At 44.1% G+C, this 15,585-nt stretch overlaps 1 protein-coding gene across 1 annotated transcript in view; it reads left to right on the forward strand.

The window, feature by feature from the left end:
- The window catches only part of notch1a (notch receptor 1a), a 32,307-nt gene that overhangs the window by 13,795 nt on the left and 2,927 nt on the right, over window positions 1-15,585 (forward strand). The window contains exons 5-33 of the mRNA XM_084746414.1: window positions 1,256-1,378; window positions 1,517-1,750; window positions 1,847-2,002; window positions 2,304-2,489; window positions 2,603-2,716; window positions 3,743-3,856; window positions 3,952-4,185; window positions 4,277-4,387; window positions 6,170-6,362; window positions 7,066-7,211; window positions 7,316-7,429; window positions 8,615-8,734; window positions 9,321-9,473; window positions 9,560-9,788; window positions 9,897-10,098; window positions 10,203-10,356; window positions 10,902-11,086; window positions 11,205-11,337; window positions 11,438-11,695; window positions 11,797-11,909; window positions 12,161-12,732; window positions 12,834-13,274; window positions 13,415-13,560; window positions 13,652-13,865; window positions 13,970-14,054; window positions 14,169-14,331; window positions 14,742-15,040; window positions 15,153-15,300; window positions 15,403-15,500. Coding sequence (XP_084602540.1) covers window positions 1,256-1,378; window positions 1,517-1,750; window positions 1,847-2,002; window positions 2,304-2,489; window positions 2,603-2,716; window positions 3,743-3,856; window positions 3,952-4,185; window positions 4,277-4,387; window positions 6,170-6,362; window positions 7,066-7,211; window positions 7,316-7,429; window positions 8,615-8,734; window positions 9,321-9,473; window positions 9,560-9,788; window positions 9,897-10,098; window positions 10,203-10,356; window positions 10,902-11,086; window positions 11,205-11,337; window positions 11,438-11,695; window positions 11,797-11,909; window positions 12,161-12,732; window positions 12,834-13,274; window positions 13,415-13,560; window positions 13,652-13,865; window positions 13,970-14,054; window positions 14,169-14,331; window positions 14,742-15,040; window positions 15,153-15,300; window positions 15,403-15,500 — 5,438 coding nt within the window. The remainder of the gene's footprint in view (window positions 1-1,255; window positions 1,379-1,516; window positions 1,751-1,846; window positions 2,003-2,303; window positions 2,490-2,602; window positions 2,717-3,742; window positions 3,857-3,951; window positions 4,186-4,276; window positions 4,388-6,169; window positions 6,363-7,065; window positions 7,212-7,315; window positions 7,430-8,614; window positions 8,735-9,320; window positions 9,474-9,559; window positions 9,789-9,896; window positions 10,099-10,202; window positions 10,357-10,901; window positions 11,087-11,204; window positions 11,338-11,437; window positions 11,696-11,796; window positions 11,910-12,160; window positions 12,733-12,833; window positions 13,275-13,414; window positions 13,561-13,651; window positions 13,866-13,969; window positions 14,055-14,168; window positions 14,332-14,741; window positions 15,041-15,152; window positions 15,301-15,402; window positions 15,501-15,585) is intronic.

Below are 15,585 nucleotides of genomic sequence, written 5' to 3' on the forward strand. Positions count from 1 at the left end.
CTATGAGACTATAGTAAGCTCAAAATAAGAATCTCACTTATTTCTCATAAGAGAAAGAAAAGATGATTGTGGTAAACATTTTTTTTTCTCTGGGAAGTACCATCAACAACTCACAGAAATGAGAATGAGTCAGCTGGAATATACAGCAAATGTACTGGAATAAGAAGTACAACATTTTCCTCTGAACTATAGTAGAGTTGAAGTATGAAGTAGCAGAAAATGGAAATACAAGTACCTGAAAACCGAACAGTTATTTTGCACAGGTGTGCGTCACACAACTTCACAGAACAATAGTTGTTTTTCTGTTGACATATGGAGTTGCATATGGTTAATGCAGTGACTAAACACACACTTTTGTTTTCCTATTACATCAGTTGACCTGAAAACCAGTCTGTTGTTGTAGTAAAATCTGATTGGGTGGAATGAATAATCTCTGGTTACCCCCCTCCCGTGTGTCTCGCTGCCAGCCTTCACTGGCAGGATGCAGTCACACAGACGTTTCCTTCTGATAACCACCAGCGAGCCCCCACAACACCATGAACATGTGCATACACATAAACGTATAGATATACACACCCTGTTCATGAGGTCACACCCTCACAAAGTACCTTGTTTTTCTGCTAAATACAGTTTTATTGTGTTGGCACCCAGAGCCGTTGCAGTGTTGTGTAAAAGTTTGGTTAATCTTGGGTAACTGTGGGTACAGCTGTCTGCAAGACTGCAGCTGCAAAGAAACCACGCTGTACCAACGGAGCACATTTTTATTTCTCTGAAAGGTCCAATATTTGGTCATTATTTAAGCTTTAACTGGTTGTAGTGAGAGTTTATGGCCAGCACAGAGTGAGCTGTTTATATATGCAGATGAATGAGGGGTATTCTGGGCTTGTGTGTTAAAGTTTAATCCACGCTGTGTGTCTCTCGTGGGTGTCCGTGCTGGAATGTGGCTTGATAGCGAAGCTGCACGGGCACCTGCAGAGCTGCGGGTTGATAGTTAATCAGACTATTGTGGCTGTAAAACTCCCACTCAAGCCTTTGATGTTTGAAGAGGAGACAAGTTGCACTGTCATCTACAGGGTATTAAAACACTCCATGCCACGAGGATGTTGAGGGCTTATCTGTCGCTTAATTGCACAGTGATACCAAGAGGAAGAAATAGTCTGATTATTAACTAAAAGGAAATCTTGCTACGTCTTTTTCTGCATCTTTGTTAGGCCCAACCTTTTCACGTCTTGTCTGTTTTTGTCTTGTTCATCAGGCTTCACCGGTCAGCACTGTGAGCATAATATCGATGACTGTCCAGGCCACAACTGCCAGAATGGTGGTGTGTGTGTGGATGGTGTGAACACCTACAACTGCCAGTGCCCACCTCACTACACAGGTGATCTTTTGCTAAGAGTATAACGATAGACTTTTTGACTGAGTTGCATCAACAAAGATAAATTTAATCTAAGATGAGCTCTTAGAAACATTATGGACTTGCACTCACTGTGTCTTTGCCCTTTATAATCTCTTTCAGGTCAATACTGCACAGAAAATGTGGACGAGTGTGAGTTGATGCCCAACGCATGCCAGAATGGAGGAACGTGCCATGACACTCATGGCAGCTATCACTGCGTCTGTGTCAACGGGTGGACGGGTGACGACTGCAGCGAGAACATCGACGACTGTGCCAGTGCGGCTTGTTACCACGGCGCCACCTGCCACGACCGTGTCGCCTCCTTCTTCTGCGAGTGTCCTCATGGGCGCACAGGTATGACTCTCCGTGGCTGCTCCAGACATATTGCGCACACAGAATGTTATTTTAAGGAAGCGATGATACAGTTTGATGACAATTTGTTCGTCACAGGTTTGCTGTGCCACCTTGATGATGCCTGTATCAGCAACCCATGTCAGAAGGGTTCCAACTGTGACACCAACCCAGTCAATGGCAAAGCAATCTGCACCTGTCCTCCAGGTTATACTGGGTCAGCCTGCAACCTGGACATCGATGAGTGCTCGCTTGGTAAGTTATAAACACAATTTTTTCTTTCTTCTGGTGTAACTTATATATGTATATATATATATATATATATATATATATATATATATATATATATATATATATATATATATATATATATATATATATATATATATATATGTATATATATATATACACATATATACACATATAGACATACCTTAAGTTAGCTAATAGTGTTTTAACATTACAACTTGCTAAGGAAAAATGGGCGAGATTTGCATCCTATTATAATTATTATGCACAAATTATTGTATTACAACTTGTTCCTTAATTGTTGTAGGTGCCAACCCCTGTGAACATGGTGGTCGCTGCCTCAACACCAAAGGCTCTTTCCAGTGTAAGTGTCTTCAAGGATATGAAGGACCTCGTTGTGAGATGGACGTCAACGAATGCATGTCGAATCCTTGCCATAATGATGCCACCTGTCTGGACCAGATTGGGGGGTTCCACTGCATCTGCATGCCAGGTGAGAGAGATGTTTGTAACTTTAGACCATTATTAAACCCTGGAACAGTGACTAGAAAGAGAAAGGAAAAGTTTGACTAATACTTCTCTTCTTGTGTGTCTGTGGGATTTCAGGATACGAGGGTGTGTTCTGTCACATCAACACAGATGAGTGTGCCAGCCAACCTTGTCTCAACAATGGCAAGTGCATCGACAAGATCAACTCATTCCACTGCGAGTGCCCCAAAGGTGAGAACATATCAGACAATGTGAAAGATGATAGAGTTAATGGAGCGAAAGGAAGAGGTTCTCGGATCATTTGGGTCTCCTTTCACCTTTTTTTTTGGTCAGACAATGGCAGCAGAGAGGAAGCTATAAAGGAGTGGATCATTAACCCAGCTGTCAATGAGTACTGCACACCATATATGGTTCACATATTGAATGTAAATGATTTACTCCTTCTAATGGTGTCACTGAAGGGTGAACAGGACAGAGCATATCGGGTTGCAGGAACATTAGCATATTTGGCGGGCACGAAGAGTTTGTGTTGGAGCTTAGCGCCAAAATCTGGGGGCAGGGATTGGTTTATGGCCGGTAAGCTGGAGGCCCATTGTGCTGTGGTTTGAAAGAAAGATTTCACTGCACAGTAAGAGCCGAAGAGGAGGAGGATGTGGGGGGTGGAGGTGGACAGAGTGTTGTCGAATGGTTCGTTAGGACCTTCAGTCTCCTGCAGACCTACTTCAGATGCAAATGAGCTTTTCTGCTCTCCATTTTTTACATTTTGCACACTGTTACCATGATATACAGCGTATAGGGAGCCAAATCATCTTTTGGACATTTCACACATTCAGGCTGGGTTGCGCCAATGAGGATTTATTTTTAAACCTGATTAAAGCATGGTTTATTTTTAAAATATGTTGTACTAAACTTTTAAATTAGCTTACAATTAAGAAAGAATGAATTTTAACTTAATCTCAGATTAGTTTTTATGTAAATTTTATTATCAAACAATATGAGGTTTAATTAACTTTTTAGCTAGTCAGCAAACAAGATACAGAGCAGCAACAGTTTTCCCTCTTCCTTTATACTTGGATTTATTTTAATTTGAATATGCAAGCCTTTCAATTTTGATTTAACTATTAAATTTCTGTCTACATCACTAATCTTTGCTAACCTCTAAACAGAACTAATCTTAAATTAAATTCATCTGTGTTGGCGCAACACAGTCTTCAAGAACAAAAGTTTAATTCTGTATTTTGTTCAACGCACATGCAGGTTTTTCGGGTAGCCTGTGTCAGGTGGACATTGATGAATGTGCCAGCACCCCGTGCAAGAATGGAGCTAAGTGTACTGACGGTCCCAACAAGTACACCTGTGAATGTGCTGAAGGTAAGGTTTTTCTTGCAAATTCCTCTATTTTTTTAGTTTCTCTGTAAATAAAAACTCAAAACTTATTTTATTAAATACTCTATTTTTCTATCCAGGTTACACCGGACAGCACTGTGAGACGGACATCAATGAGTGCTACTCCGACCCCTGCCACTATGGCACCTGTAAGGACGGTCTGGCTTCCTTCACCTGCTACTGCCGTCCCGGCTACACCGGCCGCCTGTGTGAGACCAACATCAACGAGTGTCTAAGCCAGCCCTGCAAGAACGGTGGCACCTGTCAGGACAGGGAGAACGCATATATCTGTGCCTGCCCCAAAGGCACCGCAGGTGAGATTTTAGACATCGACACTCGGGTCTGTCAAATTTTTCCAGTTAGATTTTTCTCAAATCCTTTTTTAACACCTGCTCCAATCTGCAGGTTTCAACTGTGAGGTGAACCTGGACGATTGTAAGAGTAAACCCTGCGACTACGGGCGGTGCATTGACAAAATCAACGGCTACGAGTGTGCATGTGAGCCCGGCTACACAGGTGAGTGCTGGGTGGAGTTTACAGGTGCAGGGGGATGGTCCCCTGAGCTTTAGGAGGGGCAGGTAGGACAGGTGGCAGGCGGGTCCACTCCTGTGGAACAATGGTGTCAGATTGCCTGTGTGGGATGAAGCAGAGGGGGGGGGATAAAGAAAGGAACAGTGCCCAACCTGATACACACACACTCACAATGCACTAACTTTGTTTGCCATTTGAAAAGGCTGTGACGTTGAGCCTGGACAGAGTGTGTAAGGTGATACCTTAAAAGAAAAAGAGTGGCCTTTAATCACATAGCTGATGTCTATTAGTGTGTAACTGCATGACAAATCCTGTAAACATCTCAGAACTGAAGCGTTTTCACCTCTTTTACGTCACATGTCCACCTGTTAAGTAAAGCTTTAGTGACATTATTACACTAAAAAGTGCACCGCTCTTGTCCTCCTCCCTTTCATGGCCCAACAGAGCCGGTTCTGACTGGTAGTGGCCGTGCGATTAGTCTAGAAAGGAGGCAGGGAGGAACAAGTGTGCATCCCTCCTCCTCTTCCTCCCCTCCATCTTTTTGTGCTGACGGGGTGAGCGTGGAGGGCATGGCGGGACTGAGACACACTGGGACAGAGGACTATTGTAACTGAAGATCAGGCAGTTGGGCCCCTCCCCTCCTGATTGATGAAGAGCGGAGGAGGAGGAGGGGGATCAGAGGGGGGTTTAATTGTTACTCGGCTGTGTGTGAAATGGCTCTGGCCTTCTGTCCCTGTAAACAGCCCTGGGTGAGGTTAGTTCTCCCTGGATGGGGGGGTGGTGTGTGTGTGAATAGGCAGAGTAGCTACAGCCCCCTCCCCTCCTCTCCTGGCAGCACCTCCCCCGCTCAGATCCAGCTGAAGCCCTCCTTCTGCCTATTCAACAGGGCCCCATTCAATCAATGCAGGAGAGGCAAAGGGGCCTCTAGGGGCCGCCAGGCTAGGCACACACTGGAGCTGCTACAGCTTCAGCCTGTTGAATGTTTCTGGGGTCTTTAGTGTTTAGTCTCTATTGTCCAAAAACCACACAGTGCACCTCAAAAAGCAGCTTAGAAAGGTTCAAAGAATACCACACCGGAGAGCAAAGTGTCCAGCTGTGGGGCTTTAATCATGGCCAGTGGAGTTATTTTTCAATTTTTATTAGGGATGGATACATCGGTTCTGCAGGACAGATACATCAGTTCTCACAACCTACTCATTTGGTATCAATTCCTTTACAAAAACTATAAATAATAATGTCATTTAACTAAAAAAACAATAAATAGTAATCTTATAAATAAATAAATAAAATAACAATTGATAATAACGTCATTTAAATAAAAAACTTTAGATAATAGTGTTATTTAAATAAAAATGATTGATAATGACGTTATTTAAATTAAAAAACTATCAATAATTCCAACTATCAAAACCTCTGTGGGTGAAAAAGTTTGAATAATGAGAAGCAATGATATTTCTTGCCTTAGTCATGTTGTTGGATGTCTATTTCTCTCTTTAGCGGAGTAAAATGTTGTTTCAAACTTTTAGTGAATCCATTCAAATGTATTATTAACAGGGTAAAATATCAGATTGGTATTAGCAGATACTCAAGATCTGCGTCGGATGTGAGAAAGTGGCATCAAGCCATCCCTAGTATTGGTATCAATATCGGAAAAAGTATTGGTATCATATCAGATTCAATAGGTTTGGTATTGCCTGTCTCTAATTCACATCTTTCAAAAGGAATATATGTTGCATTGTCGTAACATTGCATCTCATTGTCTTACAGGAGCAATGTGTAACATCAACATCGATGAGTGTGCCATCAACCCTTGTCACAACGGCGGGACATGCGTTGACGGCATCAACAGCTTCACCTGCCTGTGCCCAGAGGGCTACAATGACGCCACCTGTCTGTCTCAGGTGGACGAGTGCGGCAGCAACCCCTGCATCCACGGCCGGTGCCAGGACCTCATCAACGGGTGAGCAGCAGTGTTAATTTTATTCATGAAAACTATGCTGAAATATTTTTCATCAATGACCTTTTTTACCCGTGACTAAGATGAGATGATCATAAGATGTTACAGATATAATTAAACGCTCACTGTGACAGTAAAAATGAAACAGAGACTGTGCAGCTTACTAGAAATGAAAGTCCAAGATATTAGTTGGCAGTATAGGAAAATCTGAGGCACCCTGATTGTGTATTTAAAAAATCTTAGCTCATGAATTAGTCAGCAGATCACAGAGTCTTATTCAGGTCATAAGGTCAAAGTAACTGTGACTATATCAACATGTGTTATTGTTGCCGAAAAAGGCTAAAATGGACTTTAAAAATCCTTACTTTACCTAAATCTGTCTTGATTGTTGTTGATGAATGAAAAGGGATGAAAAAAAAAATGTATGAATACAAACAAAATATTCAAGAAATGTAACGGCCACCTCACAAATGGACATAAATTACCAACATAAAGAACAGACACATTACAGACGTCGAGAAAAAGTCTGGATTTTGGAACATAAAACAGCAAACTTAACAAACTACTCTACTATGCAGCACTGCATGATGGGAAATGAGACTAAGATAAGACTAACATGTCCAAACAGAATTAGACTGAGCTGCAAAAAGTGTCTGAAATTCAAATAAAAAAACACCACTGACCTGACATTTCCTTTGCACTGAAGCTACAAGTGCACCTGTGACTCTGGCTGGAGCGGCCCGAACTGTGACATCAACAACAACGAGTGCGAGTCAAACCCGTGCATGAACGGAGGAACCTGCAAGGACATGACCAGCGGATACCACTGCACGTGCAGAGCCGGCTTCACTGGTCAGTTATAAGCCCTTTTCTCTTCCTTTGCTTACTGAGAGTGAGTGTGCGCCCTGTTAGCGTATAATCTAACCCAAGTGTGTTCTCTAATCCCGCCACTGTAGGACCTAACTGCCAAACTAACATCAACGAGTGTGCCTCCAACCCCTGCCTCAACCAGGGCACCTGCATCGACGATGTGGCCGGATACAAGTGCAACTGTTTGCTGCCCTACACTGGTACGACATGTAGCTGCTTATTTTTCACGCAAAGAATCACTACCTGCTTGCTTAAAAAACACTCAAATTTTCTTAATTTTTTTATCTAAAGGCGCCGTTGGAGCGATGTTGTATAAAATCACCAGGATGTTGGAAGGGAAAACCATTTAATCTTTAAGTGTTTGTCCTTAGCTACTTAAGTATTCCTTGCTAGAAGTTATAACAATCTCTTAAAAGTGAGATAATTTGTGGAAGATACTGAATTTATGGTGTTTGAAGAGGAGGAGGAAATGCCAACACACATTTTCCTGGACAGAGAAAACCCAACAGACACTATGAGCAATGAGAAATTTGGATTTGGTGTTAGCATCAGCAACTTTGTAGCTAGCTAGCTGAACATTATCATAACTCCCTAACTATATTGTTAGCTATATGGTATTCATCTGTGGGTTAAATTTCAGTTGGATTATATGCTTGTGCTTTCCATATTAGAGAAGAGTAACATTGTCTTCTGTCGGTTTTAGAGAAGCTAGCTAACACAGGCTAACTAAGTGTGCTTGCTAAGCTAGCTAACAACTGTCTGGTAACATTAAAGAATGATGTGAGTGAAGCATAATCAAGGTAGCTGACAAGTTTATGCAAAAAGGCACAGACTACTACCTGAGCTGTTTAATTCATTTAGCTGCTGACTCAGCTGTTTGCACAGATCTTAAAATCTAAAGCTAATCTTCCACTTTCCACACAGAAGGCGTATCCACTCCTCCTATCTCATGTTGTTTTAGAAAACATCACCACGAACAGGGATGCCTGTTTTTGGCATTTCTGCGTGGAAAGATCTGCTGTGCAGGGATAACAGTATGTGTGTGTGTGTGTGTGTTTTGGAATAACATGCCACAGCGGCTAATATAAGGGGAGAACTGGAGCCTGCTCCAAGCCCTATTCCCACTTCCTGTTTCCTGTCTGTGATCGCACAATGGCAGGAAACAGGAAGGCCCTTCCTGTTTGGCTAAGTCGTCATGGAAATGGATAAGGAAGTGGGATGTAAACTGGGATTTATGTCACTCTTAAAATTTAAATCTTTTGCAGGAAACAAATGGAAATGTAATATTAATGTTGTGACCTGGTGTTTCATATTGAAGTCTGAAGCAGTTGCTTCATATTAATAAAGCAACTCAAACACTGATGTTTTCTCTTCTCTGCCACCAGGTGACAACTGTGAGACCCTGCTGGCTCCCTGCAGCCCCAGACCCTGTAAAAACGGTGGAGTTTGTAAGGAGTCTGAAGACTACCAGAGCTTCTCCTGCATCTGCCCTGAAGGATGGCAAGGTATCCAACCATCCATTTCTGTTTCACCTGTCCATAAATCTATCTGCACACAGATTTTTTTCTTTTTATTTTATTTCAGGGTTTTGTAAGCAGAGATGCACCATCTCATTCTCAAGATCATTAACAAACATTAAATGAAAAGTAACACAGTAACATTGACAAGGACATAAACTCAAGGGATCTTCTATATCATCCCAAATTAGTCCTACATTTGATACAAGAGTAATCTATACAAAAAAGAACAAGAAAAGAAGAAGTAACACTACACTGAGTCTACTTATAAGCTAACAATTGAATGTAAATACAGTAACAAAAATAATAACAGGACCAGTTTCTGTAAAGGAAAAATGTTGATTGTGTCTAAGTGTATATGATTTTCTGAATGGAACTAAATTCTTCTCCTCACTTGAAGACTGAAATAATATTCTGATACAATGATTTGTTTTATTTCTAATATAACTAATGACGCTTCAAAGAAAAATCAAGCCAAAGTCCTAAATATTTGAATGCAATCAACTTCATCAAGTAAACATCCTCTGGACAAAGAGATTAACCTGTCTTCAACTACCTGTCTCTTCCCTTTAAGGCCAAACATGCGAGATCGATATCAACGAGTGTGTGAAGAGCCCGTGCCGCAATGGTGCTATTTGCCATAACACCATGGGAAGCTACCAGTGCAAGTGTCAGCCAGGTTACACCGGGCAGAAGTGTGAGACGGACACTGACGACTGCAAACCAAGTAAGGAACAGATCTGCACCACTGGAAGTTCTCATCGTGTCTCGACTTCAGAACATCATGTGCATTTCCCCTTTTCTGTGTTTCAGATCCCTGCAGTAACGGTGGTCTGTGCCGCGATGGCATCAACAGTTTCACGTGTACCTGTCTGCCCGGGTTCCGCGGCGGCAGATGTGAGCAGGACATAAACGAGTGTGAGAGCAACCCCTGCAGGAACGGTGCCAACTGCACCGACTGCGTCAACAGCTACACCTGCACCTGCCCGCCTGGCTTCAGCGGCATCAACTGTGAGATCAACACCAACGACTGCACTGACAGGTAGCTCGCCTCGTCAAAATGTTGTCCGCACTGTCAAACTTTGCTAAATAACCAACCCAAAGCGAGTCTAATAATGTTATAACATTTTATTTTCTTATGTTTCTTCAGCTCTTGCTTCAACGGCGGCACCTGTGTGGATGGAATCAACGCGTTCACCTGCCTGTGTTTACCTGGATTCACCGGCAGCTACTGCCAGTATGACATCAACGAGTGTGACTCCAAACCGTGCCTTAATGGCGGCACTTGTCTCGACAGTTACGGGACATACAAGTGTACCTGTCCTCATGGCTACACGGGAGTCAACTGTCAGGTGGGGTGACATCTTCTTTCATCAGGCTAATTGTGGAGAGCTTTCATGCTTTTCTTTAACTTGCACAGTTTACTAAGTGTTTTCCTTCTTTGTGTCCCTGTTAGAATCTCGTGCGCTGGTGTGATTCATCCCCCTGTAAGAATGGAGGCACGTGTTGGCAGCAGGGAGCCTCTTACACCTGCCAGTGTCAGACTGGATGGACTGGTCTCTACTGTGACATCCCCAGTGTGTCCTGTGAGGTCGCAGCCAAACAGCAAGGTACGATAGACAGTCAAAAGTTATTTTCCAGTGTGCAGTTGAATTTTTTTTACATTAAAGATATTGTTAAGCTTATTTGATGTACTTTTTCCTAATCAGTGTATTACCCACAGTAGATGGCATACTAGCATGGGAGCTAAGCAAAGCACTGCTGAGGACAGGGTCTGCAGAAAAACATATTCAACCAATTAAAAAATTAAAAAAAACATCAGTATCACTTTAAGTGTTGGCTATATTTAGAATATTTTCACCACATTTTCTTTGCTATCAGACAGGCTTTCCTGATGGGAAACTGTAGTTATATAAGTCACGTATTGCTCTCTCCAAACCAACCAAACGCCATAGGCAAAATCAGTACTACCTCTACCTAACAGAACACAGAAGCTGCCAATCTACCGCTGCCTCAATCTGTAACTTTGTTTGTGTTGTTGTGTGACTTTGGTGTTTTAAAAAGATAATTCAGATTCACCAAAGGAATCTATAAGTCCTGTGTGTGATTGGACTGATTGTCATTCCTTAACTCTGTCTTCTATGACTGATTTTAGGGGTGGAGGTGGCTCACCTGTGCAGAAACTCAGGCCAGTGTCTGGATGCTGGAAACACACATTACTGCCGCTGCCAGGCTGGATACACTGGGAGCTACTGCCAGGAGCAGGTGGACGAGTGCTCACCAAATCCCTGCCAGAACGGAGCCGTCTGTACTGATTATCTGGGAGGCTACAGTTGTGAGGTAGGTTGATTTAAATTAAATAAGTTACATGGAAGTCTACAGATATGAGTGGAGATTATTGGTTAGTTGACAGTTTTTGTACAAAAGATAAGTAAACAATTTTTCTTTTTTTTGTCAGTGTGTCCCTGGTTACCATGGTGTAAACTGCTCCAAAGAGATCAATGAGTGTCAGTCTCAGCCCTGCCAGAATGGAGGCACCTGCATCGACCTCATCAACACATACAAGTGCTCCTGTCCCAGAGGAACACAAGGTACACACCTGCAGAGCATAGTCACATTCATACACCAGCATAAGATACAGTCATGACCACAAAAAATGGGATATTATCTAACATAATGTTTCTTCCATAGGTGTTCACTGTGAGATTAATCTGGATGACTGCACCCCCTCCACCGACCCGCTGACCAACGAGCCCAAGTGCTTCAACAACGGCAAGTGTGTTGACCGCATCGGAGGCTACCAGTGCGTGTGTCCGCCAGGCTACGTGGGCGAGCGCTGCGAAGGTGACGTCAACGAGTGTTTGTCCGACCCCTGTGACCCCAGAGGCTCCTACAACTGCATCCAGCTCACCAACAGCTACCGCTGCGAGTGCCGCACTGGATACACAGGTACTGACGTGCATCTAGCAGCATGTAACGAGACTGAAATGTGCCTGTGTGCAATGTTGAAATTATGCACAAATGGTGACATTTTGCCCTCTGTTCTGCAGGTCAGCGTTGTGACAAGGTGTTTGATGGTTGCAAAGGAAGACCGTGCAGGAACGGAGGAACATGTGCTGTCGCCAGTAACACACCTCATGGTTTTATCTGCAAATGTCCACCTGTGAGTACAGCTGCTTGATTGACTTAGACCACTGCCAACAATAAGAGATATGTTTTGTCCTCAAGTATAGCTCAGTGATCAGGTACACTTTCATGCAGATGATACTATTATATATACTTTAAAACTGGTAGTGGACTTATTGAAAATGTCACTTGTTAAAATAAAATTGGAATTCAAATTTTAAAAAGACCTACTTTATGAAATGAAGGATAAATAAAAATTGTAACCTCTGTCAATGTCTCTTCCTGTAGGGCTTCACCGGCTCTTCCTGCGAGTATGATTCTCGCTCCTGTGGGAGTCTGAATTGTAGGAACGGAGGTACATGTGTGTCAGGCCACCTGGGCCCACGCTGCCTGTGTCCACAAACCTTCACCGGGCCTGAGTGCCAGACGCCCACCGACAGCCTCTGCATCTCCAACCCCTGCTACAACGGCGGCACCTGCCAGATCACCCCAGACTCACCTTTCTTCCAGTGCAGCTGCCCCAGCAACTTCAACGGCCTGCTGTGCCACATCCTGGACTACTCCTTCGTCGGAGGATTCGGCCGAGACATCACACCACCTCCGGAAGTGGAGGTGAGCTGCGAGATTCCTCAGTGTGACGAGTGGGCGGGAAACCACATCTGCGACTCCCTGTGCAACAACCACGCCTGCGGCTGGGACGGAGGAGACTGCTCGCTTAATTTTGATGATCCTTGGCAGAACTGTTCCGCCGCCTTGCAGTGCTGGCGCTACTTCAACGATGGGAAGTGTGATGGGCAGTGCAACAGTGCTGGATGTCTCTATGATGGCTTTGATTGTCAGGGACAGGAAGGACAATGCAAGTAAGTTGAGAAAACTGAGAAAGGGGCTTGTTTATTATTGGACTTTGTCATCTATTTGTGTTCTTGCAGAATACTAACCCAGTCTCCTTCCTCTCTTCCAGCCCGCTGTATGACCAGTACTGTAAAGACCACTACGCTGATGGTCACTGTGATCAAGGCTGCAACAATGCAGAATGTGAATGGGACGGCCTGGACTGTGCCAACAACATGCCAGAGAAGCTGGCGGACGGCCACTTAGTCCTGGTGGTCCATATTCCCCCAGAGCAGCTTAAAAACCGTTCCTCAGCCTTCCTCAGAGACCTCAGCAGCGTCCTCCACACCAACGTGGTGTTCCGCCGTGATGCCAAAGGAGAACCGATGATCTTCCCTTACTACGGCAACGAGCAGGACCTCGTCAAACATAACGTGCTGAAACGCTCCGCAGACGGCTGGCCCGAGTGGGCTTCGATGCCCGCCAACGTTTTGGGGCAAGTGAAGGAAAGCATGACCGCCATGGTCAGCCCTCGCAAACGCAGAGAGCTGGATCCAGTGCAAGTCAAAGGGTAGGAACCACAAAGAAATCACAATTCTTTTAGTGTTTTCATTACCACAACATAAGTATAATAACATAACATATCTATGAACAAAAAATATATAAAGCATTTGGATTAATGTTAATGTTTCCACCCATTTCTGCTCATAGGTCTGTGGTTTACCTGGAGATTGACAACCGTCAGTGTTACCAGCAGTCGACTGAATGCTTCCAGAGCGCCACAGATGTAGCTGCATTCCTTGGGGCTCTGGCCTCCAGTGGGAATCTCAACGTTCCCTACATCGAAGCCGTCACCAGTATGTAACCCATCTCATCTCAACGTAATATAATAAACATGATCTCAAGTTAAAATGACATAACACATCGTGACTTTGACTATCTTTCCAGGTGTGAGACCCACTCCGTCCACTTCAGAGCTCTACCCCATGTATGTCGTCTTCCTGGGCTTGGCTGCTTTGGGTTTCGTCTGCCTTGGAGTTCTGGTGTCCCGTAAGCGGCGACGAGAGCACGGCCAGCTCTGGTTCCCCGAGGGATTCAAAGTGTCAGAGCCCAGCAAGAAGAAACGCAGAGAGCCGCTGGGAGAGGATTCTGTTGGACTGAAGTAAGTACAGTTTAATATGAAGGCAACTATGCTTTAATGCAGCTGAGTGTTTCCTTGATGTCAGGTAACTTGTCTAACCTACTTCTCTCTTCTCTTTTCAACAGACCAATGAAAAACTCTGACATTAATCTTATGGATGACAATCAAAATGAATGGGATGATGAGGATCCAGAGTGCAGGCGCTTCAGGGTAAGACAAACAATCTGATATGAGTCACTTCTTATCTAAAACTGTCTAGTCTAAACCATTTTCACGTACGTTATCGATGCTGACTTTGTGATGACTGATTGGCGTGTCTTTCAGTTTGAGGAGCAGGCCATGTTGGATTTGGGCGACCATACTGACCACAGGAAATGGACACAGCAGCATCTGGATGCAGCTGACCTGCGTATTACATCCATCGCTCCTACACCTCCTCAGGGAGAGATAGAAAATGACTGCATGGACGTCAACGTCAGAGGACCAGGTGTGTTCACTTGCCATTGGATGATTCAACAAAAAACTGATCATTCATCATCATAAAAACCATAGACATACGTACACAGATGCTGCATTGGCATTTGGATCGTACATCAGTGTCACCGCCATATTGGACAGGGCAAGACTGGCCTGGGTTTCAGTGATTCATTGTTATAATCAATGGTTTATGATCTGTGTGGAAAAGAAAAAGAATTTTTATCGCTTTTTATCCAGAAAATCGGCAGCTCCCCCATTTACATGTATTTGTTTACAGGTCTTGCCCTGACCAATATGGTTGCAAAGTTCACGTATTGTTGCAATGGGCCGAAGAAGTCATTTTTTTTTTTTGATGAAACCCCCCTAAAAGATTTCATAATCTACAGAGAACAACATTACATGACTCTGTTCCTGTTTCAGATGGTTTCACTCCCCTGATGATCGCCTCCTGCAGCGGCGGAGGACTGGAGACCGGTAACAGTGAAGAGGAAGAGGACCCCTCAGCAGAAATCATCTCTGACTTCATCTACCAGGGCGCCAACCTCCACAACCAGACTGACCGCACAGGCGAGACTGCCCTCCACCTGGCCGCTCGCTACGCCCGCTCTGATGCTGCCAAACGCCTCCTGGAGTCCAGTGCCGATGCCAACGTTCAGGACAACATGGGCCGCACTCCTCTTCACGCCGCTGTGGCTGCAGACGCACAGGGAGTGTTCCAGGTAACCACTTCCTCTACAGGGATCTCATATCTCCCTCCATGCTGTGATTTATGATAAAGTTTGTGCTGCAGCTTAAAACAGCAGTTAACTAAAAAAGTCGGTGTCCTTGCAGATTTTAATCCGAAATCGCGCCACCGATCTCGACGCCCGCATGCATGACGGAACAACGCCGCTGATTCTGGCAGCCCGATTGGCCGTTGATGGCATGGTGGAGGAGCTTATCAACTGCCACGCTGATGCCAACGCCACAGACGATTCTGGTGCGTTTTATCAACCATCATCATCTCCACAGTCCATAAAGATCCTTTAGTTTGCTGAGCTGTTATGATAATCAACCACCTCCCTTTTCTCTCTGTCTGTAGGTAAATCTGCTCTTCACTGGGCTGCGGCTGTAAACAATGTGGAGGCAGCTGTGGTGCTGCTGAAGAACGGTGCCAACAAAGACATGCAAGACAACAAGGTATGAAATCATGTGACTGTGGTCGAGGTATTTGACAAGTATTTATATCAGTACATTCACCGTTGTACAGTTGTACTGGGTTGCA

Source organism: Lutjanus erythropterus, chromosome 20 (assembly GCF_056507025.1).
Source record: "Lutjanus erythropterus isolate fLutEry1 chromosome 20, fLutEry1.hap2, whole genome shotgun sequence".
Lineage (NCBI taxonomy): Eukaryota > Metazoa > Chordata > Actinopteri > Lutjaniformes > Lutjanidae > Lutjanus > Lutjanus erythropterus.